The sequence below is a fragment of the Filicampus tigris genome, chromosome 12, assembly GCF_054856515.1.
Source record: "Filicampus tigris isolate MCC_2025a chromosome 12, RoL_Ftig_1.0, whole genome shotgun sequence".
Classification (NCBI taxonomy): Eukaryota; Metazoa; Chordata; class Actinopteri; order Syngnathiformes; family Syngnathidae; genus Filicampus; species Filicampus tigris.
Window position 1 is genome coordinate 17,625,184 of NC_141228.1, and position 27,903 is coordinate 17,653,086.

The window sequence follows — 27,903 nt, forward strand, 5'->3', positions numbered from 1 at the left end:
ACGCACAAAAAATACTGTTTAAAATACATTATATTTTCATTGTGCTGATTGCATTTAGATTGAAATTTGAAATTATTTTACGGTTAAACAAATGATTCTTCTGCACCGCCCTTCTGAATATGTCTAAACGGGCGACGCTGGTTGGTATAACGCGCGCCCCTCTCTTTGTTTGCTTCCATCCATGGTGACGAATGCAAACCTGAGGTCATCGGCGCTCTTTTCAAAGTTTTGCTACCGCTTTCAAAAACGCTCACTCTTGGCATATGTTTTCCTAAAATCGTATTTATTAATATATTTGCTCGTGTAATGGTTTGGTCATTACGATAGTGTCCATTTCTGTGACGCTAATTTGTCGTAGCTGTCAGACAAAAGTGCTCCCTTGCGCCTGAGGAGGTACGTTGGGTTAAAGTTTGACATATTTTAATACTGTCATGTTAAAAATGATTATGTTGCGCTGTTGTGGTGAACTAGAAGGCTGAAAAAGACCAAAAAATGTCTTGGTAACTTTTGGCTAATGTTAGCTAGCTGGCTAAGTAGTTTTGCAAACAGGCTCCATTAGTGGTAGTTTTTAACACATTGGTTAACGACTATGCGCCGTTTCGTGTGTCATTTTGGACTCGTAACTGTTTCTTTAAAGTCATGGAGAGCAGCGCGGAGAGGAAATTCGTTAACTTGAGGAGGCGTCTGGACCAGCTGGGCTACAGGCATCCTCTGGGGATTGAAAACCTGCCGCTCGTTGAGAAGCTTTTCAGGTAAAACGCGAGCTGAACTCGAGCAGCAGCTTGTTTGCACCTTAAATTTTTGCATGCAACGCTAAGAAAAAAGAAAAAAAAAACTGACCAAGTGACAGCTCATAACTAAAGAAAAAGTTACTCTACTTGCATCAAATCTGGTTGTTTCAAGATTATGTTAAAATGTGTATTTCAGTTCCCCATTAAGAGACATTCTTCAATTTCGGTATATCACCATACATTTCAGGTCGAATCTTAAATGAAATATAATCTTTACAGGTGAATTTAATTTGACCAGCAGCATGGTTGCCGAACTATTACAACATCTAATAACATTTTCTACTACAGTAGGCTGTGACCTTTCTGCACACCAGTAGAACGACTTTATCGTACTAACAACAACTACATGTTCCTAATGAGACAAAACTACTAGTGGTTGGGCACATATGGTATTGCTGGTGAAGCACAGTAGTGTACGAATGGGGTTTAAATGTGTAAAAAGTGACACTAGTAGTGGAAAACTGACCTTACTAGTAAGATGCAATCGACTGGTGCACCCTCGTTGTTCTATGAGTGTGCAGAATTGTCTTGCTGGTGAGATCAAAGAGTGTACCACTACATGTATGTCCTATTAAGGATATTGAATAAATTCTCAAACAGCTTTCCATTTGCCTGTCAAAATAATATTTTCAGAATTACAAGCCAGACCAAGGGATGCACATTTAATATTTCACTGTAAAAGGTGGTCCTCGATTTATGAGAGTTCTATTCCTATGATAGTGTTTTGTCTATCAATAACACAGTTGTAAAAGTCACAATCACAAGTAAATATTTGTAACGAAAGACAAAAACTGTTAACTAAATGGAAAAACACTTAACAAAGCATGCCCTCTTATGCTGTGGGCCACCGGTTGAGAATCACTGATCGAAATGAAAGCACAATAACTGCTCTTTGTCACAGTGATCTGGTCCACACGACCGAAAGCTTGCGCAATGCAAAACTCTCAGCAAAGTCAGAAAAAGAAAGCCAAAACTGTGACGTCCTCCTGGAGCCCTACAGAGCAGATAATGCAAGGCTGGTCAGGGAGAACAACCAGCTTCACATTGAGGTCCTCAAGGTGAAGGAGGAGATGGAGCATATAACAAGAGGTAAGATAGGATGACATGGACACTATTCTTACTGAATTTACTAATGTTTTTCAACATGTATAATTTTAGCTATGAAAGTTAATAATAATCAGCAAATTAAAATAACATGGAAATGCTAGAATCTTAGCTCTGTATTTTTTTTATTTGCTGACGATGAACATAAACTCATAAAATGTCACTTTGCAGCATTAAACCTAAAATCGCCATGAAGTTGCTTTTAACACATAAAAAATATTTAAAAAATTGTCAACTATGATAACATCATCCCTTCCAAACAATCCTGCCCACCTTGTTTTAGAGCTCAAAAGCCGAATCCGAAAACTGGACCACGACATGTGCGACCTGAAGTTCTTGAACAATCAGTACGCGCACAAGGTCCGCTGCCTGGAGAAGGATGGAAAAGCCAAAGCCGAGCGCATCCTGCAACTGCAGGAGAAGAACCTGCAAGCGGTGGTGCAGACGCCAGGTAATGGCTAAACCTGGGGGCTGCCTCTTTTTTTTTTTTTTTTTTTTTTTTTTTTTTTTTTGCATATACCAGTATATGCTGAATGAAGGTCTGGTCATGTGTTTTTACCAGGTGGGAAAAAGCATAGCATCGCTTTCCGACGTCAGAGAATGCAGACGGACGAGCTCATCCCTCCACCTGTGACATTCGGATATCCCGTGGCGCAGCCTGACGATCCGTACATGGCAGATCTCCTCCAACTGGCTGATAACAGGTTGCCATTTTCATTCTTAATGGCTTGTATACAAATATTTGTGGAGCGTCTGTCCACCAAGGTTATTATAGTTAACGAAAACTAACAAAATAATTAAGACTGAAAAAAATATATATATCTTCATGAAATACACTAAAAAGAGATAACCAACCTTACTTACATTTTATCTTTATAAAAGTACGGTAACTAAAACTAACTAGTCACTACTGAATAGGATGCAAACATTTCTCTGACATGTTAAGAAGACATCTGAGGACTGTTTTAAATTGTGAAAACAATTCTTAGCACGACTCCTTTAGTCATTTTGTCTGCCATTTTGATTTGCAGGATTGTTGAGCTGCAGGACGAAGTCGCAAAAGTCAAATCGGAGCTCGACGAGTCGCATGAATGTATACTACTCCTAAACACCCAAGTAAGTAAGATGTATGTCATCAGATAAAGTTTCCTTTGCGTCCAAAGTGAATTCATCGCACATTTCTTTTAGGTTGGCGGGAGGGACCAAGAGATCGAGCGTCTGAACCGCGCACTTCACGGAGGCCGACCTCGCGATGTCGTCTCTTTGGAGGCTCGTAACCTCAGCAACGAGAAGCTGATCGCCCACCTCAACCTTCAGGCGAGCACGTCGCTCTGGCGGGAGATTTCAGTCACTCTTTCGGGCCGCCAAAAAGTCCTCTAATGCCAAACAGATCGAGTTCCTGCAAGAGAGCAACAAGACACTGGAGCAGAAGGTGGAGGGACGGCAGCACAAGTCCTCCAGCAAAGTGGCCGACCTCTCCTTGAAGAACTTTGAACTGTGTCAGGAGCTGACACACATCGACGACCTGGCCAAGCGGATGGAGATGGATAAGGAGCGAGCCCTAGAAATGGCCGACGTGGAGTTGCGGGAGAATAAAGTGAGCATATGACATTCACAAGTAAAACATTTTTAAAGGGGACTTATTATGGAAAAGTGATGTGTACAAATACAGTGACTTACAGTTTTTTTTTTTTTGTGGAACAAGCTCTTGCTTTGTCGTTTTTTTTTTTTTTCTTCTTTGTATTAAAATTTGAATTTGAAATTTGAATTGAGATTTATTTATGTTTTTTCCTCTACAGGAAATCATTCGAAGTCAACAGGAAGTCATTGGCGATTTAGAGGGGAAGCTTAAAAAAATAAAAGCGGTGAGTATATAGTGTAATTACAAAATGTTCATTATCATTTAAAGCTCCTTGATTTATGTGTTCCGAACATATTATGAGATTGTTTACGAGCGTCATTTAACCGACGTGACTTCTTTGGATTTACACTTTCCTTATTTGTTTGTATTCCAGGAGCTTTCTGAGAGGGACTTTGAAAAAGTCTCTCTTGAAGAGCAGCTGCTGGAGCTCCGAAGGCAGAATGAGACTTTGGAGGGAACGCTGGACTTCCTGCAGGCGGAGAAAATCAGGCTGCAGGACAAAGTGGAGAAAATGATGGCAGACAGTAAGTTCACGATGGAATTCTCCTCTTTTTACGATTTTCATCGTTTCAAAAGGTTTGCATTACAATTTAGATTTTTAATTCTTGTTGACTACTCCGTTGAGTGTAATGTGTTGTCATTGTTGTTTATTCAGGTGACTTCTTTTTAAAAAGCTGTAATGTCTTTTATCAACAATCATCATAAACGCTATCGGTTGTAATTATATTGCTTATGATAATCGTCACGTGTAATTTTCACCGCTATCTGCAGACAAAGACGTGGTGCTGGAGCTGGAGGCCTTGCGAGCCAAGCACGGCGTCTGCGGAAGGGAACGCTCGCCATCGCGCCTGGACGCCTTCGTCAAGAGTCTGGAGGAGGAGCGGGACCGCTACCGTCAGGAAGCCGAACGCTGCAGACGATTCCGGGGCGCCGGCAGCCCCGTTCGTAGTCCGGTCCGGAGCAGGAGTCCAGCGGGCAAGGTAATCGGGGTCATAGCGGACTGCAAGATTATTTACAAGCACGGTGTTCCCCCACTGTATCACAATTTTTACTTATTTATTATTATTTTTTTTTTTTTTTCCTCTTTTCTCAAATCATCTTTCCCAAAATGCATGAATCCATGTTCCCGCCTTGGCTGCTGGGAGGCAGAACTGTAAAAAAAAATATGTAGTGAAGTAGACACAAACCAAGAAAGATAGACTCATTCTTCCTTCTGCCACTTTGATAATCATTTTTTGTAGGGATAAAGAATATATCCCTGTCAGTATTGTTATAGTATTAATGCCTAAAGGGTGCGTAAATCTTGACTAGCGATGCCAACCGTTAGCATGTCAATGGTATTTTCCATTATTTAGCATTAAGCTAGTGGGGGCGTTCTTTGGGCAACATACCTTGGTTGTTTTCAACGGACAATGTGTAATTCTCTGCTTAATGTTTAGTATGACAGTATTCATTTTTTGCAGATGATAAAGAATATATGCCTGTCAGTATTGTTATTGTATTAATGCCTAAAGGGTGGGTAAATCTTGACTAGCGACGCCAACCGTTAGCATGTCAATGGTATTTTTCCATTATTTAGCATTAAGCTAGTGGGGGCGTTCTTAGGGCAACATACCTTGGTTGCTTTCAACACACAATGTGTACTTCTCTGCTTTATGTTTAGTTTGACAGTAAACTTCAACTAAGAGTGGCATTAAAGAGCTTCTATTTTTGATTAAATGGTTACTATTTATTTACACAAACTGCTGCTTGGCCGAATGCAACTCGAAAATGTTGGGTCACTGATATCTTAATAATGTATTTAACATGCGTGGGAGGAGTACACTTTTTTTTTATTTTTATTTTTTTTTATATATATATCGGGAATTTTTCGTGGGTCTGGAACATTTGCCCCCTCAATGGACGGCGGTTCACTGTCGTAAAATCCTGAACTTGTTGACACTGTTCAGGGAGGCGTTGCCGAGTCCGACTTTCTCACTTTGGGGAAGGAGCGAGACGAGCTGAAGGCGGCTCTGCACCACGTGGAGGAGCGCATGGAGGACATCCAGACCAACGTGAAAGCTCTCACTTCTGAGAGAGACCACTTCAAAGTCATGTTTTACCAGGTCAGCAGCCTAACCCCGCCCCCTCAAGACGTTCCTATTTGAGCCGGGGCCTCGAAAACCTGGCTCTTATTTATTCAGGCGCAAGAGCAGCTGCAGGACGCCCGCCAAAGCTCAAGCACGTCCGAGGACGTCTTGAACCTGAAGGAGGAACTCAGGCTGGCAGAAAGTAAAATTGTCCAGGTTAAGGCGGAGAGAGACTTACTGATGGAGGAATTTCAGGTTGGTATGCTTCTGTGCTATCAGCTCTCAAGTGGGATCCTACAAACGAGCCCCTTTTCCATTGTTCCGGTTTGACTCGGAAAGTGCTTGGTTCCGCCCTCTCTGCTCGCTTTTTCATGACACTTTTTCGTTCCTCAGTCCCTGCCCCCCCCGCCCCCCCACACACATTTTTATCCTCTTCTTCTTCTTCTTCTTCATTAGGTTGGCCAGACTGCTCTTCCAAATGGACTTGGGCAAGAGAAGCGGATTCTTGACATGCAGAATGGGATTCACATTGTAAGCCCGATCATTATTTCACTTGACATTATTTTTCTCTTTGCCAAATTAGAGAATCTTTTTGTCTCTGCTGTCTTGGATAAGAACCTCGAATAACCTCAATGTAAAACGTATCCAGCCTAGACTCTGCTTCCAACTTTACTGCGCATTTTCATTAAAAAAAAAAAAAAAAAAAAAAGAAAAAATGAAATGACTTTGTACATTGTGGTGTGAAGCTGGAACAGGAGAACTTAGACCTGCGTTCGCAGCTCTTTGCGCTGAAGGACAGCAAGCGGGACATGGAGCAGAAGCTGGACGTTCAGTCTAGTGCGCTGCTTCAGAACGCCGAGGAGGCGGCGCAGCACAGGAAAACGGCTTCTGCTTTGAGGTCTGTTGAGAAAATACATAGTAGTTGCTTAAATTGGAGCTTATTGGCTTAATTCCATGTCTGGCAATTATTATTTACTAGAGAAGGTCTTTATTTATTTATTTTTTTAAGACAGAACATGCCCGAAACCTTAAGCTCTTTTTTAAGGCGTGCGCTAGTGTCATTTGTTTTGTTTTGAACGCAACGTCCCCAAAACTAAGTTAGTTGTGCTCCCTAGAAAGTAAAAACAAAATAATAATAATAATAATAATTTGCCCCCAACACCCGTTTTGCCAATCAACACAAAACTGGGTGGACATCTCTATCATAACAAGACGCAAGAAAGCCTCAAGTCTGGATTCACGAAATTGAACTGGAAGTCGGCCATTTTGGTTTCAAGCAGCCACTTTTTGGCATTGTTAAAAATATGAAAATAACATTACAAAACAATATAGATACATGTTGGATACACACAAATGCAGTACCGAAAAATATGGTTTTTCTAATATTATTCCACTGTATTTGAATGATTTACAGCTAGCATGTAATTAATTCTATTCGTTTGGAAATGATGTTTACCGCAACACGGTAGCTTTAGTCGGTTGGACTGAAGGTAAGGCATTTTATTTCAGGTGTGGATTTTTGGTGCTCTGAATGCCATCCGCAGCAATGAATTAATTGGGTGTTTTCTTTTCTGTACGTCAGACTGCAGCAAGAGCAGATGCAGTATTCGATCTCCGACCTCCAACACAAGCTGTCTGTCATGACCTCCGAGCTGCACTCCGCTCACGAGCAGATGGAAGTTCAGGACGAGACCATAGGTGACTATTTGTAATGATTGTTTTTTTGTTTTTTTTATTTTCTTAAATGATTCAGCTGCCCGAATTCTCTGGCCTTGTCTCGCAGGGATGTTGCGTCAGCAGGCGTCCAAGCACAAGCAGGAGGCGGAGCGTCTTCACCTCTCCTTCTCCTCGCTAGATAAGGAGAAGGATGGCCTGCAGGATGAGGTGGATCAAAAAGCCGAGAAGCTGGTCGTTCTTCAGGAGGAACTTGAAAACAAGGTAGCTCTGCCATCTGTTGCTGAGAAACGAGGGTTCAGCTTCTCAAATAATCTGCCGTAATAGTTTCCATAGCTAAATTTGCAAATGCGCAGTCATGCCATTTTGTCCTTTTAGGCAAAGACACTCGAGGGTGTGAGGCTCACAGTCACCGCGATGGACAAATCTATGGCGTGAGTAGGCTTTTAAAAAAAAAATAATAATAATAATAATTATGCATCACCATACCTAATTGAGACTTGCGTGATGCGACATGTTTGTGTTTCAGTCAACTGCAGGGGGCGCTAAACAGCCGCGAGAGGGAGCTCGTCAGTCTGAGGAAACAGCTGGACGAAGCCCAAATGGAGCTGGGGGGACTACACAAAAGCAAAGAGATCACAGCCAGGGAAAAGAGGAGGCTGCGGGATGACCTGACTACGATGACCAGAGAGAACCAAGTGATTATCACATCATACATTACTATGACGATGATTATCTGACGTTGTATGTGAAAAGCAAAGCATGACCAGGAAGTTCTCTTTCGTCCCGTCTAGACGGTCCGCGCGGAGATGGAGGAGGCTTTACGAGAGCGTGATGAGTTGAAACTGAGAGTGCACTCTTACATAAGCGCAGTGGCCAGGATTGAGAGCCTGTTGAATGCAAAGGCAAGAGAACATGCAAATCTCTCCCACAGTGTGATGAGCCAAAATGTTGCGGTATCACAGTGTTGAAATTAAAGCCCTAAATTTTGTATTAATATTTGGGTAAATTAACAACAGCATTTTATTCCCATTGAATGCCACCTATTTTATTTTTAAGGGAAATGCAGAATACTGTACATGGTACATTTAAGAAATGTGTAGCAAGTTAAGTTGAAACAAGCAAACTACCAAAAGAATAAATGTAAAAAAAAAATCTTGTTTTAATTCTTCTTAGCAACTCACAGTGTCACAGGGGAGCTATATTTAGAACAGACTCTTGGGCTATTCGTGACGTCCTTGGGGCTAATCAGTACATGCTGGCACCATGTAATTTTTAATTTTTTCTTTTTTTAGGACAATGCACACTATTCAAAATACATCAATACGTAACTTCCCACCCCTCCCCTTGTCTGCTCGCTGAGAAGTAGAAGAAAAAAAGTGAATCGGAGGCAATTAACTTGAAAGAGGTTGCTCCTTTACTAAACTCTGAACGTCCAGCTCCTGCATATGTGCGACTCACTAAACACAAATTGACTTTTTCCCGGCCGGGGTGCTTGCTGGGTTTTGTTGTTGTTTCCCTTTGCGACGCGTCAGCCGACCGTGACGTGTTGTCCGCGCAGGATCAGGAGAACCTGGACCTGCTGGAGCGCTACCGCACGGCCCACTTGGACGTGGAGGAGCGGGAGCGCAAGCTGCAGCAGATCGAGGAGCTCAAGAACACCATCCGCCTGGAGCTCCTCTCATCCGACGCGGAACGTCGGCACCTGCGCGAAGCCGTCAGCCACAAGGAGCTGGAGATCCAGCAGGTGGGACGCACAATCCTAGCGAGCGGAATTCCTTTGCCCAAAAAAAATCAATCATTTGGAATTGTGTTGATTTTTCTCCAGCATTCGCAAGCCCTGCAGGCGTACGAGAGCAAAGTGTCGACGCTGGCCCGAACCATGGCCCGACTCGAGGAGGAGCTGCGCAAGGCCCAGGAGGAGAAAGCGGCTCTCGCCTCCGACTTGGCCTCGGTCAGGGAGCTCTGCGTCAAGCTGGACTCTGCCAAGGAGCTCACCGCGCGACACGTCACGTCCAAGAGCATGGAACTCGAGAGGGTGAGCGAGATCTCCAGAGGCCGAGCAAGTGCCTCTCGGTGTCAGCAGGATCAATGGTTTGCCCGCCTGCCTCACCCTTCTGAGGTTCCGGTTTTGAATCTCGACACCATTTTTGGTGTGTGCAATTTGCATATTTTTCGTTCTTCAACATTCCAAAAATAAAAGCATGCATGTTTGCCAGGGTCACTGAACACTCTAAATTGGTCATAGGTGTGAGTGTGAGTGGGAATTAGTGCTGAAACCATTTATGGGAAAAATTCAATGACAGTGTTACCTTGAGGTAGGAGTGACTTGCCTTTCAAGATACGAGCCTGCATTTTGGCTGTTTTTATCATTGTTATTATTTTTGCTTTTGTCTCGCAAGAACTTGTATAAATACAAGCAGTGTATGGTGGCAGTGAGCTTAACTCGCCTCATAACAAGCAGAGGTTTGCCAGTGAGAATTGGTGAACAATAATTCAATAAAGTGGCAAAAATTACATTAAAAAAAAAAAAGCTATTACTCTACGAAACTACGACTAAACCGCTTTCATTTAGTGATCATGAAAAAGACAAGTGGCTCAATCTACCCCAATCTCCCCTAACTGGAAACACTTGTAAGTTGGGACCCCTTTCTGAAATTGAGCCTGGTCCCATCCAGGTGGAAGGGGAGCTCGAGGATGTGCGCTCCGAAGCGGAGCTGCTGAAAAAGCAGCTGGCCAGCGAGCGACTAGCGGTGCAAAATCTGGAGAAGCTGCTGTCCACCAATCGCCACAAGGAGTTCCAGACGCACCTGACGGCCAGCGAGAAGGAGTCCGAGCTCAAGGTCCTGCGCGACAGGCTCACCCTGGCCGACAGCAAGAAGTAAGGACACAGACCAGTCTGACTCGTATGGAAAAAGTTGTCGGGAGATTTTATTCCATATCCTACTACTCTACTAAACGGGCTTACTAGTCAGGACAAAGCGTGTACTAGTACATGAATCTAAAGCTGGATATCAAGCATATTTTGGGATATTTTTTCCCCCCGTTGCCGTATGACAGCGCCGAGCACGCGAGGGACGTGTCCAACCTCCGCACTAAAGTCTCTCAGCTGCAGACAGAGATGGACGTCCTCAACAGACAGCTGACGTCAGAGCGCTTTGAACGGTGAGTGAAATGACCGCCATCTAGTGTTGAATGCGTGAACTCACAGCGCAAGCCAAAAAACGTACAATTTGGAATGTTATTTTTATGGCTATGAATACCTCTCCGCTCATATACAGTATAGACACGCATGCCTCCACCAAAAATCGGATGGAATAAATAGACATGAAATTAAGACATACATGTCATATTAAAAAAATATGTAATTTTTGAGTCACTTTGTCAATTGCTCTTAATCTTCAAATGAGGGTCAGTGCATGTTTTTTTTGTTGTTTTTTTTCTTTGTTCAATTTTCATTAATGTTTTTAATTTTAATTTTACACTTGAGAATATTCAACTACCTCACCGGTACTGTTAACAAATTTATAAAGATAGCAACTGTATGACCTTGGAATGGATTCATTCTATGGCTGCAACTAACAATTTTTAATAATTGATTAATCTGTCGCATTTTTTCCAATTAATCGACTTAATCGGATTTTGAAAATGTAATTGTCATTTCTTTATTCAAAAACAGGATATTTACTCTCTCGAGGCTGAAATTCTGAGAATTTGGACAATTTTAAATTAAACGTTTCGGAACTACTGATTTTGAAAGCAATTGATTAATTTGATTATCGATTACTTGTCAATCGATTGAGCATTCCAGCTCTGATCCATTCAGTAAATCCTTGAGGAAATGGCTGATTTCTAAAGCAGAACAATATCAGAGGTTTACCACGGATAGAGTTTGGACCTTAGAGGTTCTGCTGTAACGTATTCTGACAGCGTTTGGGGGGGGGAAAAAATTTTGCAGCAGTGTGGTCACCGTGTGGTTGTCTTGTGTGCTGCCAGCGAGAGGGCCATGCAGGAGATGCGGCGGCAAGGCCTGTCCGTCTCGCCGCTGCGGAGCTCGTCGTCGCTCAACGTCTCGACGGGCTCGCAGCGCACGTCCATCCACAGCTCCACTCCACAGTCAGACAATTAATACATCATTCTTTTCATTTATCTGCAGTCCATACAATGATAACTTGACTTATGAGTGCCCCAACTTACTTGTTTTTTTAAGTTATAAGCCATCACTAGGTCGATTATGTTGAAGGCCTTTAGTTTAAGTTAAACGGAAAGAACTGTAAGGCCCTCGCATGTGGGCAAGTAGAGCTACAGTTGTTGATGCACTTTGACCCGGAGAAACAGTCACACACAAATACAGTGAGAACGCTTGTAAGTCAAGGTACCACAAGTGTATGTCAGTAATATTTAGAGTACGCTGGAAAATGTCGTTCGAGTAGTTCTTTTCAAAACATGAAATACCTTAACTGTATATTCACTACTCACACAGTGAAATAATTCAATTGTTTTTTATATTTTGATTACAGCTTACAGCTAACAAAACGGAAATTCACCAACTCAAGAAATTTGAATATTCATTAGTAACTTCATTTATTTTTAATATAGAAATTAGGTAGGAAAAGTCATTTCCGGTGTTTGAATTTGAAATGAAGTTCCACTTTTTGAATGGTACTACAGAATAAATGAATGTTTTCATTCATTCAATTCATTGAGATGTACAAAAACAGCCAATGTGTATATATACTATATATATTTTTTGGTTTGTGTAAATGTCCTCCATAAATGAAATCACTGCAGAATGGCCCTACCAGCATTAGGCAACTAGTATTTATTGAGCCATAGAGTTATGCTTGAAATGTTGGATTTTCTAGTTTTCTGTACAATATAATATTGGTTACCTCCTTTCTTTTTTTTTTTTCCTCACAATGTTATAAATATGTACATATTTACCTTTGTTGAATAAACATGATATTTTTTTCGCAGTTTACTCCATAAATGTCCATGAGTCAGTGTGACCCGCTGAATGTTTCACCATCAACAGAAGGTGAGACATTTCGGCTCCAGTTTAGTCAATGAAATATATTTCAAATAACAAGAATGACCGTGTATGGCAATGCGTGTGTTTCCGTGCGTGTGTGCGTGTGTGTTTATATGTCTCTGTGTCTGTGCATATCATATAAAATACAGCTAAATCATGTAAACTTATTATATTGTCCAATCACAATACAATGAAAAGCATTTATGTCCACATTTTGTGATTTAAAAAAAACCCAAATCTTTTTATACACTTTTAATAATAATGGATGGAAATGACAAAAAAAAATTAATGGCAGGCAACATTGATGACAATACTGTATTCCGTTATCTAGTATCATTACCTATCGTTGCCACAACATGGCAGCAGCTAGCAGTACTTTTGTCAAAATGAAACTCCTCAACTTGCTCCAACAAAGCTGCCTGACACCAAAGTCAAAGTAGCCTGAAGCCTGACATTCATGTAGCTGTTCAACCGATGTGGGACTAAGCCCCTTCTTTTGGGGGGTCACTTGAGTCCAGTACCTTCTTTCAGGTGAGCCCAAAACTGAACTCTTCTTCTTGGATGGAACTGTCGGGGGCCGTCTGACGAGGCCCGGGGTGGTCGACGGGCGAGGATGCCCTCAGGGGCCTGAAGGAGATATCTTGAGAGGGCGTGTCCTGGAGCGCATTGCTGTCGGGAGCGACGACACTGATTCAGTATTGGCAGAACCAGCTGTCAGTTTTATGTTAAGTAGGGTTGTCAGCATCTGTTCCATGTCGCTAATAAAGTCATTTCTAATCTAACTAAGTTACTTTTAAAATCAAGTAATCAGTAAAGTTATTATTTTCAAGGTAACTGTGACAGAACCTTCCTGTCTTCTTCGACCTGGCATTTCCCATTCCAGAGTAAGGCTCACCGCTCATGGCCTTTGCTACTCAAAACCTCCGTCTTGGTCTGCAGCTGATTGACTCTTCCCCGGAGATTGGTCACCTCCCTGGCGTGCGCCACGCTGCCAAAGCAAGACACCGGTGACCATTTTAAGGCAAAATCTCTCCCAGCAAAACATCTTACATCTTGTCTGCCTGGCTGAGCCTGTGGCGGAGGGCCTTGAGCTCCGCCTCCTTCTCGCTGGCCTCCCGGTGGGCTTGGAACATCTCCTGTCGGCTGGTGGACAGCATGGCCTCCATGTTGCGCACCGCCAGCTTCTCGTTGGCCAGGTGCTCCTTCAGGAGAGCCGCCTCCGTCAGAGCGTCCTCCAGTAGCGAGGTTGTCTGGACCACAGGCAGACGGACGATGGTGGGAAGTAGGTAAGTACAAATAATTGCCGACTGTATTTAAGTAATTAGGATTCAATTAGTTGTTTGGTCTCTGACATCAGAAATTCTGCAAAAATTTTGATGACTGTTTATCAAAGTACAAGCAGTTTGCAACTATCTAATTTTTTACTCAACACAGATGATGATCAGTACTGCAGAAATCTGAAAATGTTTACGTGCTGAGAGGCTGAAAATGGATTTTGACAGTTTTGAAGTGGAAGTCAAGTCAACTTGTTTTCGTTTAGACTAGTGGGGGTGCATAGGGGATATTGTGAAGACCATTTTTTGACATGACTCCCCTTTTAAGTCCAAATAGGTCTCTAAATGATGAACCTTAACTCACATGTATCTCTAAAGCACTTTAAGACAACCACCGCTGTATACAAAGTGCTGTACATGGAGCAAAAGTCAAACAACAGTAAGACGAAACCAAATCTCATGCTGAGTCAAAAGCCAAAGAATAAAAATGAGTTTTAAAGATGGGAAGCGAAGGGGCTTGCCTCACATTTATCGGGAGGTCATTCCAAAGAGGGACTAGCAACGGAAAAGGCTTCATCCCCTCTGAGCCTTCGCTTAGTCCTCGGTACCGCTAAAATAATGTCTAGTCCGCAGACCTGAGGTGCATATTAGGGGTGGAGGAAGATGGGGCGAGGCCATTTAAAGATTTGAAAACCAATAATAGAATCTTGAAAAGAACTCTAAAATGTACAGGGAGCCTGAAGGGATGCCAGAGTAGGAGTTATGTGCTCCCTCTTACGAGTAACAGTCGAGAGGCGAGCAGCAGCATTTTGGACCAACTGGAGATGCTTGATGGAGGATTGCCTGACTCCAAAATGAAATGCATTACAGTCCAAGGAGTGTAAATCAAATATTCTGCGTGTGATTCATATATTTACTGTAAGCGTTAGCGGACCAAAAAGAAATTATTTGAGAGATATCTTTTTTTTTTAATATATAATTAAACAGTTAGCAGAATTTCATTCTGTAAAATATAAAAAATGGTGTCTACCTCAAAAAAATCCTTATTGCTCAGGCCAAAGTGTTTTTTCTTCTGACCACTTTTTGTCCTGTATATAACTGACAGCAAAACTTCATTTGTATTTAAATACATTTCAGAGTGGTTTTTTGTTTTGTTTTTTGGGGTTTTTTTTGTTTTGTTTTTTACCTAAATGAGTTGCATCAGTACTTTCACTTTTACCAGAGCCTCACCCTCTGAAGATCCATGCTCTTGTGCAAAAGTTGACGGGCGGCGATTTCCTTATCCGAGTCCATTTTGACGCAGAGTTCCCTGACCGACGCCAGGTCGGCTAGGAGGGACACTTTCTCGTCCTGGAGGACGCGGACCTCCTCCTCCAGTTGGGACATCCCGTGGGCGAACGTCGCCACTTGCGCCTTGCACACCTGCAAGTCCTGCATGTGCTAGAGAGGCAAACAAATCTAGTCTGGGGTCTTGGAACCAATCCGAGGTGTACCCTGCGTCTTGCCCAAGGACAACCAGGATAGACGCCAACTCTCCCGCAAGCCTCATGGGGAGAAGCGCTCTAGAAAATGGATGGAATGTTGAACTGTGGTCTCACCTGCTGAATCTCTCGCACCTTGTGCCCGAGGCCTTCGCGCAGTTGCTGGCGTTCCGTCTCGGACGAGAGCAGCTCCTGGCGGACGGAGCCGATGAATCCCTCCACTTGCTGCAGCCGCTGTTCCCGCTCCTGCACGTCCGAGCGGGCCGTGCGGAAGCGCTCCAGAAGGTCCAGGTTCTCCTGATTCTGCAAGGGAAGACCCACACAGCAGATCAAGCAGATGAATTTAGATGAACGTTTCATTTCATGATCAAAATCATAATGTTCAGGATTTACCCTCTTGCCTCACACCCACCATGTGGCAATTGCCAGAGAGAAGCGAGAATCATACGACTAGACCAACGAGCCCAGCTGCCAATTGGTGACCCTATTGCTTGTCACACGGGCCACCATGTGGCAATTGCCAGAGAAAAGGGAGCTAAACCCTTTGAAAGAGGGCCCGTCCGGGAATTGAACCCGGGACCTCTCACACCCGAAGCGAGAATCATACGACTAGACCAACGAGCCCAGCTGCCAATTGGTGACCCTATTGCTTGTCACACGGGCCACCATGTGGCAATTGCCAGAGAAAAGGGAGCTAAACCCTTTGAAAGAGGGCCCGTCCGGGAATTGAACCCGGGACCTCTCACACCCGAAGCGAGAATCATACGACTAGACCAACGAGCCCAGCTGCCAATTGGTGACCCTATTGCTTGTCACACGGGCCACCATGTGGCAATTGCCAGAGAAAAGGGAGCTAAACCCCTGAAAAAAGGGCCCGTCCGGGAATTGAACCCGGGACCTCTCACACCCGAAGCGAGAATCATACGACTAGACCAACGAGCCCAGCTGCCAATTGGTGACCCTATTGCTTGTCACACGGGCCACCATGTGGCAATTGCCAGAGAAAAGGGAGCTAAACCCCTGAAAAAAGGGCCCGTCCGGGAATTGAACCCGGGACCTCTCACACCCGAAGCGAGAATCATACGACTAGACCAACGAGCCCAGCTGCCAATTGGTGACCCTATTGCTTGTCACACGGGCCACTATGTGGCAATTGCCAGAGAAAAGGGGGCTGAACCCTTTGGAAGAGGGCCCGTCCGGGAATTGAACCCGGGACCTCTCACACCCGAAGCGAGAATCATACGACTAGACCAACGAGCCCAGCTGCCAATTGGTGACCCTATTGCTTGTCACACGGGCCACCATGTGGCAATTGCCAGAGAAAAGGGAGCTAAACCCTTTGAAAGAGGGCCCGTCCGGGAATTGAACCCGGGACCTCTCACACCCGAAGCGAGAATCATACGACTAGACCAACGAGCCCAGCTGCCAATTGGTGACCCTATTGCTTGTCACACGGGCCACCATGTGGCAATTGCCAGAGAAAAGGGAGCTAAACCCTTTGAAAGAGGGCCCGTCCGGGAATTGAACCCGGGACCTCTCACACCCGAAGCGAGAATCATACGACTAGACCAACGAGCCCAGCTGCCAATTGGTGACCCTATTGCTTGTCACACGGGCCACCATGTGGCAATTGCCAGAGAAAAGGGAGCTAAACCCCTGAAAAAAGGGCCCGTCCGGGAATTGAACCCGGGACCTCTCACACCCGAAGCGAGAATCATACGACTAGACCAACGAGCCCAGCTGCCAATTGGTGACCCTATTGCTTGTCACACGGGCCACCATGTGGCAATTGCCAGAGAAAAGGGAGCTAAACCCCTCAAAAAAGGGCCCGTCCGGGAATTGAACCCGGGACCTCTCACACCCGAAGCGAGAATCATACGACTAGACCAACGAGCCCAGCTGCCAATTGGTGACCCTATTGCTTGTCACACGGGCCACTATGTGGCAATTGCCAGAGAAAAGGGGGCTGAACCCTTTGGAAGAGGGCCCGTCCGGGAATTGAACCCGGGACCTCTCACACCCGAAGCGAGAATCATACGACTAGACCAACGAGCCCAGCTGCCAATTGGTGACCCTATTGCTTGTCACACGGGCCACCATGTGGCAATTGCCAGAGAAAAGGGAGCTAAACCCTTTGAAAGAGGGCCCGTCCGGGAATTGAACCCGGGACCTCTCACACCCGAAGCGAGAATCATACGACTAGACCAACGAGCCCAGCTGCCAATTGGTGACCCTATTGCTTGTCACACGGGCCACCATGTGGCAATTGCCAGAGAAAAGGGAGCTAAACCCTTTGAAAGAGGGCCCGTCCGGGAATTGAACCCGGGACCTCTCACACCCGAAGCGAGAATCATACGACTAGACCAACGAGCCCAGCTACCAATTGGGTACCCTATTGCTTGTCACACGGGCCACCATGTGGCAATTGCCAGAGAAAAGGGAGCTAAACCCCTGAAAAAAGGGCCCGTCCGGGAATTGAACCCGGGACCTCTCACACCCGAAGCGAGAATCATACGACTAGACCAACGAGCCCAGCTGCCAATTGGTGACCCTATTGCTTGTCACACGGGCCACCATGTGGCAATTGCCAGAGAAAAGGGAGCTAAACCCCTCAAAAAAGGGCCCGTCCGGGAATTGAACCCGGGACCTCTCACACCCGAAGCGAGAATCATACGACTAGACCAACGAGCCCAGCTGCCAATTGGTGACCCTATTGCTTGTCACACGGGCCACTATGTGGCAATTGCCAGAGAAAAGGGGGCTGAACCCTTTGGAAGAGGGCCCGTCCGGGAATTGAACCCGGGACCTCTCACACCCGAAGCGAGAATCATACGACTAGACCAACGAGCCCAGCTGCCAATTGGTGACCCTATTGCTTGTCACACGGGCCACCATGTGGCAATTGCCAGAGAAAAGGGGGCTAAACCCCTCAAAAGAGGGCCCGTCCGGGAATTGAACCCGGGACCACTCACACCCGAAGCGAGAATCATACGACTAGACCAACGAGCCACAACTGCCAATTGGTGACCCTATTGCTTGTCACAATTGCCAGAGAAAAGGGGGCTGAACCCTTTGGAAGAGGGCCCGTCCGGGAATTGAACCCGGGACCTCTCACACCCGAAGCGAGAATCATACGACTAGACCAACGAGCCACAACTGCCAACTGGTGACCCTATTGCTTGTCACTCGGGCCACCATGTGGTAATTGCCAGAGAAAAGGGGGCTACACCCCTCAACTGAGGGCCCGTCCCTGATTTGAACCTGGGACCTCTCGCACCCAAAGCTAGAATCATACGACTAGACCAACGAGCCACAAAAGAACTTTTGTACCCCCCGAAAAGGAATTTAACTTTTAGAAGTGTAATTTGGTTTGGCTGTATCCTATTTGGCCAGCCGCAAAGTGAGAGTAAAAAATAATCTACGTGAATTGCAGTTTTCTCTTGCCTTTGTCTTCAAGATGTTCTCAATCCTGGACACCGTGTTGACATAAGAATGGACTCTCTGTTTTAGCTCCTCCCGCTCATGTAAAGCCTCCTCCATCTTCTCGAGTGCAGCCTAGACGAGACGATTCGGTTTGAATCGAGTGTGACTTCACCAGCGAGCAGCGTATTTATTGACTGACTTGCTTCTCCTGTGTCACGACGGCCACGTCGTCCTGGAGCCTCCTGTATTCGCCGATCATCAATTCGTTGTCTCTTGTGAGTCGCATCAGCGCCTCCTGGTGGGTCTCCAGCATCCTCTGAGAGGCCCGCTCCCTTTCCTGGCTTTTCCTTTCCACGTCCAGCTGTCTGTAACGCAAAAAAAAACAGCAGATTACATGAGCAGCGTGGATGTTGGTTGCCTCTTGGGATTGATGTGAGATACTCACATCAGACGCGCGTTTCGTTAGTTTCGGATCGTTTCCTGAAGAAATTTGTGTGCTATTAGTGCAAAAAAAACCAAAAACGATATATCAACATGGAAGCGACCTTCATGTCGAGCTGGTCCTGGAGAACTGCCAGTCTCTTTGTCTTGGTCGCCACCTCCTCCTCCAGGGTGTCCTTTTTCATTTTCAACGCCGAGAAAGAAATGCGAAGGACCTCGGCTTCCTGCTTGTGCTGGTAAACCTGCTGACTCAGCGACTCTTGACAAAACATATGTGCAAAAATGGAGCTAAAAATGAGACAAAAGGTCTCCAAACGGAACGCAATGAGCACTAGATCCGTACCGATTATGTCCTTCAGTTTTTCCATCTGGGAGTGCGTGGCGAGTAACTCGTCGTTCTTTGCTGACAGCATTTGCTGGAGGTCCAAAAGCGCATACTGAATCTGCTCTTGTTGCCGCCTTTAGACAAGATGACGTGTCATCCGTGGAATTACGGCGGTACTTTCACTTACAATTTTTTTCCCCAGATACAAGCAGTCATTTTGTCGATTTTATTTTTGGGCTTTGCGTTGCAAGCAGACATTTGACCGAAGCCCTTCTCACACTGCACTTAGTTTTACATCCTTGCACACAACTGCATTCGGCCACCATCAGTAGTGAAAGTGAAAGAACGAATAGTTTATCAATGTGTTTTGATACATTTCGTTTTGAAATTTTGAAATCATGAAACTGCTCAGACCTGGAAAAAAAAACTCACAAGTTGGGGCATTTCTAAGTCAAGGTACCACTGCGCTGTTCATGACATTCGACTGCATCGATACCGACGGCAACAAACCTAAGACTGGCGGTTGCTTTTCTCTGCCACGCCGCCTCGTCCAGATTCTGGACCAGCGCAGCAGAACGGGCATCCATCTGCCGCTCCATATCCCGTTCGCGGTCCCGTAGCACAAAAACCTTTGAACGCAGCTCCAGGTTCTCCAGCTCCAGCTTCACCGCGCAACACACAAATAACGAGTGAGACGTCCCGCAAGAGCTTTGGACTTTGAGGGAGGAGAGCAACGGTGGGACAACAACGCCAGTGAGAAAATATTTTTTCAGTTGTAGTTACTTCATTCCTTTTCGTTAACTATAACCTGTCCTCAAGTAAATACCACAGCTGTCCATATTCAAAAGCTGCATCTTTCAATATTCCAGCGCATTGTTTTTGTTTTCTATCGAGTTGAGAGGTTATCTGATTCAACTTTTACACGGGTGAAAGGTTATTCCGGCTCAAATCGATATTCCGGATTAGGAGAGGAGCTGTGTCGTGCAGCGTTGACAAATGTCACGCTACACCGCGATGGAGATTACCCTGTGAATGACATTCTGCAGCTCGGGAATCCGATGTTCTTGTCCAGATCCGTATGTCAGGCCACCCTGATAGAGAGAAAAGTTTATGTGCCGTGCTTTGTGAAAAGTGTTTGGCCAACTCGAGCGTTATTTTTGAAATAGTGTAAATGTTAAATAGGACAGATAGAATCATAATGAAGTGCTTACCTTCAGTTCCTGCCTCAGTGAGTCTTTCTCAGCTGTCACATTTTGGATTTTTTCTTGAGCCAATCTGAGTTTCTCTTTCAGGTTGGAGATTTCATCAGATGTATTGGAACAAATCTTTTGCTATAGATTAGGAATGAGTTTTTGTTGAATTTGTCCATGTCAGGACAGAAGTGGACTTTTGGTTACTAACCTTCAACTCCTCAGTCAGTGATTCTTTTTCAGCTGTCGCATTCTGGATTTTTTCTTGAGCCAATCTGAGTTTCTCTTTCAGGTTGGAGATTTCATCAGATGTATTGGAATGACTCTTTTGCTACGGATTAGGATAGAGTTTTTGTTGAATTTGTCCATATCTGGACAAGAGAGGACTTTTGGTTACTAACCTTCAACTCCTCGATCAGTGAATCTTTTTCCATCGTCATCTGCTGGATTTTTTCTTGAGCCACTCTGAGTTTCTCTTTCAGGTTGGAAATTTCGTCAGATGTGTTTGCACTAGTCTTTTGCTATGGATTAGGAAATTGTTTTTTGTTGAATTTGTCCATATCTGGACAGAAGTGGACTTTTGGTTACTAACCTTCAACTCCTCGATCAGTGAATCTTTTTCCATCGTCACCTGCTGGATTTTTTCTTGAGCCAATCTGAGTTTCTCTTTCAGGTTGGAAATTTCGTCAGGTGTGTTTGCACTAGTCTTTTGCTATGGATTAGGAAATTGTTTTTTGTTGAATTTGTCCATATCTGGACAGAAGTGGACTTTTGGTTACTAACCTTCAACTCCTCACTCAGTGAGTCTTTTTCCACCGTCACCTGCTGGATTTTTGCTTCTGCCTGTCTGAGCTTCTCTTTCAGGTTGGAGATTTCGTCAGATATATTGGAACGAATCTTTTGCTACATATTAGGAACGAGTTTTTGTTGAATTTGATCATATCTTTACAGAAGCTGACTTTTGGTTACTAACCTTCAACTCCTCGATCTGTGAATCTTTTTCCACCGTCACCTGCTGGATTTTTTCTTCTGCATGTCTGAGCTTCTCTTTCAGGTCGGAGATTTCGTCAGATATATTGGAACGAATCTTTTGCTACATATTAGGAACAAGTTTTTGTTGAATTTGTTCATATCTTTACAGAAGCTGACTTTTGGTTACCAACCTTCAACTCCTCAATCAGTGAGTCTTTTTCCACCGTCACCTGCTGGATTTTTTCTTCTGCATGTCTGAGCTTCTCTTTCAGGTTGGAGATTTCGTCAGATATATTGGAACGAATCTTTTGCTACATATTAGGAATGAGTTTTTGTTGAATTTGTTCATGTATCGACAGAAGCGGACTTTTGGTTACTAACCTTCAACTCCTCAATCAGTGAATCTTTTTCCACCGTCACCTGATGGATTTTTTCTTGAGCCAATCTGAGTTTCTCTTTCAGGTTGGAAATTTCGTCAGATGTGTTTGCACTAGTCTTTTGCTATGGATTAGGAAAGAGTTTTTGTTGAATTTGTCCATATCTGGACAGAAGTGGACTTTTGGTTACTAACCTTCAACTCCTCGATCAGTGAGTCTTTTTCCACTGTCAACTGCTGGATCTTTTCTTCTGCCTGTCTGAGCTTCTCCTCTAGGTTGGAGATTTCATCAGATATATTGGAACAAATCTTTTGCTATAGATTAGGAAAGAGTTTTTGTTGAATTTGTCCATATCTGGACAGAAGCTGACTTTTGGTTACTAACCTTCAACTCCTCAATCAGTGAATCTTTTTCCACCGTCACCTGCTGGATTTTTTCTTCTGCCTGTCTTAGCTTCTGGTTCAAGTTGGAGATTTCATCAGATGTGATTGCACTAGACTTTTGCTATGAATTGGGAAATGTAGTGATGTTGAATTGCCAGTCTGAGATTCTCTTTCAGCGCTGAGACTTCGTCAGATTTATTTGAAACGTGCTTTTGGTGTATGGATGACGAAAAAATGCAGTTTTTGATCAATTCATCTATATCTGTAAAGAGCACAATGGTGGCTCGGGGCCTAACTCAGATTCTAAAAGAGCCACAATGATACATGCGGGTGTGGTAAGGCGAAGAAGTACATTACGCTTACCTTCAATTCCTCCAACTGTGAGTCTTTTTCTTTCGCCACCTGCTGGATTTTTTCTTCTGCCACTCTGAGAATCTCCTTCATCTTGGCGATTTCAGCAGCTGTGCTTGCGATGAGGCGCTCATTCTGCAGCTGCATTTCCTACAAAATAGTGCATGCGACTTTGTTTCCATTCAGCCCTTATGATGATGTATTTCAACACAAGAACCAACCAACCTTCAGTTCCTCCGTCAGTGCGCCTTTTTCAGTCGTCAACTGCTGAATTTTGTTTTCTGCTACTCTGAGCTTCTCTTTCAGTTTGACAACTTTAGCAGATGTATCAGAGCTTTGGTCGGCATTCTGCTGCAGATGCTGTTGTTGAACAATTAGGACATTAATTCAGGAATGGAAGTACATGGACCTTACACTGCGTGTGCTTACCTTCAATTCCTCTGCCAGTGATTCTTTTTCTGCTTTCACCTGCTGAATTTCTTCTTCTGACAGTCTGAGCTTTTCTTCCAGCTTGACGATTTCCGCACAGATTTTTGATTGCTGCTCGTCGTGCTTCAGCTGAATTTGCTGCAGAAAAGGAAATGTGGTATATTCCCGAGTGTAGACGTCTTCAAGTACTTCCTTCAATTCCTCCATGTGTGTGTCTTTTTTCAGATTTCACCTCCTCGAGTTTCGCCTGTGCCTCTTTGATCTTCTCTTCCAGTTTCAAAATTTCAGCAGATGTTTTGGAGTTGTGCTCCTCATACTGCAGCTGATTTAGCTATGGATCGGGAAATGGGGTGTTGTTGAATGAAACCATAAATAGGAGTCTTCCGGTACGAACCTTAAATTCCTCCATTCGTGCATCTTTTTCTGCCGTCACTTGTTGGATTTTTTCTTCAGCCACTCTGAGCTTCTCTTTCAGGTTGGAGATTTCAGCAGATGTGTTGGCGGTGTCTTGCTCATGCCGCAGCTGCTCTTGCTACAGTTAGAGATGTAGATTAATTTGGAATGTATTTATTCCCTCCGATGGTACAAATGGTCATGAATTAATTTGGACAGGAAGGCCATCAGTGAGTCTTTTTCATGCATCTCTTGATGGATTTGTTCTTCCGCCAATTTGTGTTGCTCTCTCAGGTTTGTGATTTCATCCGATGTACTTAAACTGTTGTTAGCGAGCTGTATCTGTAATTGCTAAAGATTAAGAAATGTGTTTTTCTTATATTCAGATTAGGGTCATAAATGGTACAGCTTGGTCGTTGGTTACCAACCTTAGCTTGTTCCATCTTTTTCTCCTCCGTCGCCCGTTTGAGCTTTGAGATTTCAGCGGAATTCAACGCACGCTGCTTGTCACGCTCCATCTCAACTTGCTACGGGTTACAAAATGTCGACATTTATGAAATTCTAAAATCCAACATGGACACGGGGGATTCGGCGGTACTGGCCTTCAATTCCTCCATCAGTTTGTCTTTCCCCGATTTCATCGTCTGAATTTCCATTTCGGCCTTTGTAAGATGCTCTTTCAGCGTTGCCATCTCAGCAGAGGCATCGGAGATTTGCTTTTCATGTTGCTGCTTCATTCGCTAAATGTTGGGAAATGTGCACACGCGTTCAAGAGCCAGCGCAATGCTAACGGCACAAGCGGTCGTCCAGTACCAACCGTCAGTTCCTCCATCAGTGGATCTTTGCCAGTCAACACCTGTGACGAAATGTGGTTTGCATAAATCCATGCGACGATACACCAGAAGAGATCTGCTACCAACCTTCAATTCTTCAATTTTTGCGTCATTTTCACGAGTCAGCTGCTGGATTTTCTCTTCTGCCACTTTGAGTTGTTCCTCAAGGTCGGATATTTCTGAGGCGTGTCGCTCGCACTGCAGCTGCTTTTTCTAACGATCGAAGAAACCCATAGGCCGACTTGGAAATATCCAAATGTATTCACGTTAGTGTAGAACCACAAGCGGTCCAGCCGCACTAACCTGAAACTCGTCCATGAGCGAGTCTTTTTCAGCAGTCAACAACTGTTTTTTTTCTTGCGCCAGGTTTAGCTCCTCTTTCAGGTCCAGAAATTCAGCAGACTTGGTCAAGTTGGGCTGCAGCTGCTTTGGTTACGGATTGGGGAGATCTCTCTTAGGCATGGACAACATTTAGGCTGTAAGGTCACGATGGCTTTTGAGGTTGCTCTTCTACAAATTGGATCTGTTTTGACTGTTGCCTTGTCTTTGTTACAAAGAGAAATGGCTCAAGATCCCTAATGGTGCATTTGTGTGGAACACAAATTCCAGTGGTACTCACCTTCAGTTCTTCCATCAGAGAGACTTTTTCTTTTGTCACCTGCCTCAGTTTTCCTTCTACCAGTCTGAGCTCCTCTCTCAGGTTGAGAATTTCATCGGGTGTGTTTGAGCTTTGGTAGTCGGACTGCTGTTGTGTTTTCAACAAATTGACGTGGTGTTGGGCAACAAGTTCCGACAAACTGTTCTCACTAACCTTAAAGTCGTCCCTCACCTCAATTACGTGACTCCTCTGCCTGTCCGGACTGCGACTGGGGCTGCCGGAGACTCCAACGTATTTGTAGTGTTCAACTTCCTGGCGATAGTGATCCCTTTCCTCTTCCAAACTCTTGACAAAAGCATCCAGACGCGACGGCGAGCGTTCCCGCCCGCAAATGCCGTATCGAGTTCGCCAGCCTTCCAACTCCAGCACCAAGACTTTCTCTGGAGAACAGGTCATTTGCGGATCACTGGAACAAAATCCAAGAAAAGTCCAAATGCACTGCAGCTTACCAACGGACATCATCTTCTGCACTTTGCCCTGCAGCCTGCTTTTCTCTGCTGCCAGGAAATCCACCATTGCCTCAAATTTTTCATTCTGCTCTCTTAGATCCCCCATCTGATCTCCAAGTTGGGATTTTATAAACTCCTGGTCAGAAGCTTTCTTCAATGCAATCCCCCGCCCCCAAAACAAGAGCAGCAAGATTGTTTAAGACCAAAGGCTGTTTCTTTGTGAGAAATTTTTCAATAGGGCTTCCTTACATTGCGAATGTCGTTCTGACGGTCAACAGTCCTCGGCTCTTGTTCATATTCGTCTGGTTGCTCTGAAGTCTGCGATCAGGAATCAGGAGTGAAAAGGAGGGGAGGGGACTACCTCCGCATTTACCGCTTATACGGCTCTCACCGTTCTTTTTTTACCAAGCTGATTCTCCAAATCTTTAATGACTCCCTGTAGCTTTCGAACGATGTCCTGTCGGAGAAAACAAATCTTCACTCTTTGATGTTTCCCTCCGAGTTGATCAAAGTGATCTTGGTTCATTCTCACTTTCAGTGCTTGCAATTTCATTTCGGCCTTTTCCAACTTTTGCTTCTTTTCCAGCTCCATCATCTTAGCTAGGTTGCGGATGTCCGTGATCTCTTGACACAGTTCGTGGTTCTTTGAGGTGAGCTCGGCCACTTTGCTAGAGGACATGTGCCGCGCGTCCTTGAGCTTCTGCTCCAGTGTGAAGTTGCTCTCTTGCAGTTCATCAATCTGTGTATTTGGCGACACAAACGCACAAAGTTGTAAAATGGATGTCTGAAAAGAAACCAACAACGTTTCTGATTGACTTACTTGGTTATTTAAGTGTTGGATGTGCCCCTGAGAATTTTTCAGCTCTGTTTTTAATCTTGTTTGTTCTGTCTGCAGCTGGTCGGCTGCGCCCGGATAATCCGACGGGGGCGCAGCATGAGGTGACGCATGTATCGGATTGTTTCCGTCTGAGGAAGAGCACAACAGGTAAACACACATACTGGATTTGATATTTTAATAGGACTTCCGTGTGAACACTGCAAACAAAAACTTTGTGACTTTACCTACTGCCTGCACCATGTTGTTCAAATTTTTCCGACGCAGTTGACGAATGAGCTTGGCCTTTTCTTTGCAGTCCTTCTCCAGGCTGTGCATCTCTTCCAAATACTGCTCGTTCAAAGACTTCAGTAAAGCGAGGTCGTTGTCCAGCTTCGTGATGTAGACCTTCAACTCTGGAATGAGAGACAAGATGTTTCGCGGGGGGGGGTCACCGCAGGCCGGATTATGGTCACAACCCCGCGTGAGTCTTACCTCTGGTCACGTGGGCCTTCTCGCCCCTCACCATCATGAGCTCAACCTGAAGCTCTTGGTTCTCGCGGGCCAGGCGGACATCACTGTTTTGGCTTTCTTTCTCCGACTTGTCTGTTGATCGTTGGGATTCGCGCAGGCTTTCGGTGGTGTGGACCAAATCACTGCATTGACAACATTATACCGATGATTTGGGTTTGAAAAACTGTGCATCTGCCACAGCGCTTTAAAATACCAATTGTCAAACAATAATGAAGACTCTCCATACTTTCCGTTAACAATCTACGCTAAACATTTCTCCTTCTCACCATACAAAGAGTCTAGTTTTTCAGTCAAGACTTATCACTTCGGCTTACTTCCTTGTCACTGATTACTACTTTCCAATAAGGGCGGGATTTGCCGCCATCTTGTGGCATTTTATGGCGTTACAGGGAGAGCATAAACATAGGTCAAGAAACACAAATGGGTGAGGTTTTCAACGAATAGCAGAGGATAGTTTCTAAAGAAAAAGCGTGAATAGGTGAATAGGAAGTGGTTCACTGTGTTCAGGGTTTAAAAATATTAAATAAACAATTAGGAAATACTCGCAATGACAAGAAGGTGGAAATGCAGAAATGACGGTCGTACCTGAAAAGTTGCTCAACAAGTGGCACAGACTCTTCTCCAAGATTGTGATTGTAGCCCAGCCTGTGTAGGCGACCCCTCAGCTTGGACCATTTTTTATCTTTGTTGATATCCATGGCGCTTATCTGCCACAATCATAGGAAAATTGATAAGCATCGAGGAAAACATGTATTTCCACTGTTGTCTAGTAGCAGGCTACCCATTATGTTTTTCAAGATTACTCAAGACAACCCAACCAAACGTTTTATACATTAAAGCTCTTAGGAAGGCCTTCCACAAACCTGATGATTGATTCCAAGTCTGTCAGTTTAGAAGTGGCTACTACTTAAAAAACTTCATCCACTTGATTGATTTATCCTCACCATCAGGCTCTGATTCAGAGGTTTCACTGCATTAATTTGGATTTTGTTGAATGAAAAAAAAGTCAACCTTTTGGGATACATCTTGCAGCGCAAGCCCAAAAATAACAAGTGTCTGTCATCGTTTGATTTTTTTTGTTGTCGTCCAGTAGTCAATCGCTTGTGCCGTACCCTCAAGTATCCTGGCACCTTATGATAACAAACATCATGAATATATATCAATCGAGAGCACGTAACTGGACTTCACTACATACATAAGTGCGTCGGAAGTTGGACCCTTCTTGGTAGGATGAATGTGGTATATATATTTTTTTTATTAAAAA

At 44.4% G+C, this 27,903-nt stretch overlaps 2 protein-coding genes and 17 non-coding genes across 24 annotated transcripts; 1 reads left to right on the forward strand and 18 right to left on the reverse strand.

Moving 5' to 3' along the window:
- The first annotated feature begins 173 nt into the window (after positions 1-173).
- Positions 174-13,429, forward strand: cep135 (centrosomal protein 135). Of its 3 annotated transcripts, XM_086047779.1 has the most exons (26): positions 174-393; positions 638-752; positions 1,693-1,880; positions 2,179-2,346; positions 2,458-2,599; positions 2,927-3,011; positions 3,084-3,212; positions 3,286-3,492; positions 3,695-3,760; positions 3,911-4,061; positions 4,309-4,517; positions 5,487-5,642; positions 5,721-5,861; positions 6,063-6,137; positions 6,353-6,504; positions 7,189-7,304; positions 7,390-7,544; positions 7,659-7,714; positions 7,810-7,978; positions 8,075-8,185; positions 8,842-9,027; positions 9,109-9,318; positions 9,959-10,161; positions 10,341-10,445; positions 12,258-12,318; positions 12,844-13,429. In XM_086047779.1, the coding sequence occupies exons 2-25, from the start codon at positions 640-642 to the stop codon at positions 12,277-12,279; spliced, it is 3,315 nt and encodes a 1,104-aa protein (XP_085903905.1). In that variant the 5' UTR covers positions 174-393; positions 638-639; the 3' UTR covers positions 12,280-12,318; positions 12,844-13,429. The 3 variants fall into 3 exon arrangements, with proteins under 3 accessions (XP_085903905.1, XP_085903903.1, XP_085903904.1); XM_086047777.1 differs by lacking the exons at positions 12,258-12,318; positions 12,844-13,429 and adding an exon at positions 11,239-12,250; XM_086047778.1 differs by lacking the exons at positions 12,258-12,318; positions 12,844-13,429 and adding an exon at positions 11,277-12,250.
- On the reverse strand, positions 12,419-27,872 carry LOC147138804 (uncharacterized). Of its 4 annotated transcripts, none has more exons than XM_086047774.1 (42): positions 27,584-27,872; positions 27,225-27,346; positions 26,601-26,761; positions 26,354-26,521; positions 26,112-26,257; positions 25,824-26,030; positions 25,683-25,748; positions 25,541-25,609; positions 25,292-25,442; positions 25,014-25,222; positions 24,804-24,929; positions 24,488-24,610; positions 24,272-24,397; positions 24,169-24,207; positions 23,954-24,091; positions 23,780-23,878; positions 23,353-23,490; positions 23,191-23,289; positions 22,959-23,096; positions 22,755-22,889; positions 22,542-22,679; positions 22,180-22,299; positions 21,990-22,109; positions 21,800-21,919; positions 21,610-21,729; positions 21,420-21,539; positions 21,230-21,349; positions 21,039-21,158; positions 20,848-20,967; positions 20,658-20,777; positions 20,468-20,587; positions 20,282-20,347; positions 19,767-19,918; positions 19,275-19,390; positions 19,036-19,190; positions 18,690-18,851; positions 18,512-18,622; positions 15,185-15,370; positions 14,817-15,026; positions 13,363-13,562; positions 13,208-13,300; positions 12,419-12,981 (listed from the first exon to the last, which is right to left on the reverse strand). In XM_086047774.1, exons 1-42 carry the CDS (start codon positions 27,662-27,664, stop codon positions 12,840-12,842), a joined length of 5,472 nt encoding a protein of 1,823 aa, XP_085903900.1. In that variant the 5' UTR covers positions 27,665-27,872; the 3' UTR covers positions 12,419-12,839. The 4 variants fall into 4 exon arrangements, 3 of the variants coding, with proteins under 3 accessions (XP_085903900.1, XP_085903901.1, XP_085903902.1); XM_086047775.1 differs by having other exon boundaries at positions 12,850-12,981; positions 13,159-13,300; XM_086047776.1 differs by lacking the exons at positions 12,419-12,981; positions 13,208-13,300 and having other exon boundaries at positions 13,456-13,562; positions 14,806-15,026.
- trnap-cgg (transfer RNA proline (anticodon CGG)) lies at positions 15,620-15,691 on the reverse strand. The gene has a single exon. It is a non-coding gene; the product is annotated as a tRNA-Pro (tRNA).
- On the reverse strand, positions 15,779-15,850 carry trnap-cgg (transfer RNA proline (anticodon CGG)). The gene has a single exon. It is a non-coding gene; the product is annotated as a tRNA-Pro (tRNA).
- On the reverse strand, positions 15,938-16,009 carry trnap-cgg (transfer RNA proline (anticodon CGG)). The gene has a single exon. It is a non-coding gene; the product is annotated as a tRNA-Pro (tRNA).
- On the reverse strand, positions 16,097-16,168 carry trnap-cgg (transfer RNA proline (anticodon CGG)). The gene has a single exon. It is a non-coding gene; the product is annotated as a tRNA-Pro (tRNA).
- Positions 16,256-16,327, reverse strand: trnap-cgg (transfer RNA proline (anticodon CGG)). The gene has a single exon. It is a non-coding gene; the product is annotated as a tRNA-Pro (tRNA).
- Positions 16,415-16,486, reverse strand: trnap-cgg (transfer RNA proline (anticodon CGG)). The gene has a single exon. It is a non-coding gene; the product is annotated as a tRNA-Pro (tRNA).
- Positions 16,574-16,645, reverse strand: trnap-cgg (transfer RNA proline (anticodon CGG)). Its single transcript has one exon. It is a non-coding gene; the product is annotated as a tRNA-Pro (tRNA).
- trnap-cgg (transfer RNA proline (anticodon CGG)) lies at positions 16,733-16,804 on the reverse strand. Its single transcript has one exon. It is a non-coding gene; the product is annotated as a tRNA-Pro (tRNA).
- On the reverse strand, positions 16,892-16,963 carry trnap-cgg (transfer RNA proline (anticodon CGG)). The gene has a single exon. It is a non-coding gene; the product is annotated as a tRNA-Pro (tRNA).
- trnap-cgg (transfer RNA proline (anticodon CGG)) lies at positions 17,051-17,122 on the reverse strand. The gene has a single exon. It is a non-coding gene; the product is annotated as a tRNA-Pro (tRNA).
- Positions 17,210-17,281, reverse strand: trnap-cgg (transfer RNA proline (anticodon CGG)). Its single transcript has one exon. It is a non-coding gene; the product is annotated as a tRNA-Pro (tRNA).
- On the reverse strand, positions 17,369-17,440 carry trnap-cgg (transfer RNA proline (anticodon CGG)). Its single transcript has one exon. It is a non-coding gene; the product is annotated as a tRNA-Pro (tRNA).
- On the reverse strand, positions 17,528-17,599 carry trnap-cgg (transfer RNA proline (anticodon CGG)). Its single transcript has one exon. It is a non-coding gene; the product is annotated as a tRNA-Pro (tRNA).
- Positions 17,687-17,758, reverse strand: trnap-cgg (transfer RNA proline (anticodon CGG)). Its single transcript has one exon. It is a non-coding gene; the product is annotated as a tRNA-Pro (tRNA).
- On the reverse strand, positions 17,846-17,917 carry trnap-cgg (transfer RNA proline (anticodon CGG)). Its single transcript has one exon. It is a non-coding gene; the product is annotated as a tRNA-Pro (tRNA).
- On the reverse strand, positions 18,005-18,076 carry trnap-cgg (transfer RNA proline (anticodon CGG)). Its single transcript has one exon. It is a non-coding gene; the product is annotated as a tRNA-Pro (tRNA).
- Positions 18,148-18,219, reverse strand: trnap-cgg (transfer RNA proline (anticodon CGG)). Its single transcript has one exon. It is a non-coding gene; the product is annotated as a tRNA-Pro (tRNA).
- Positions 27,873-27,903: the final 31 nt, after the last annotated feature.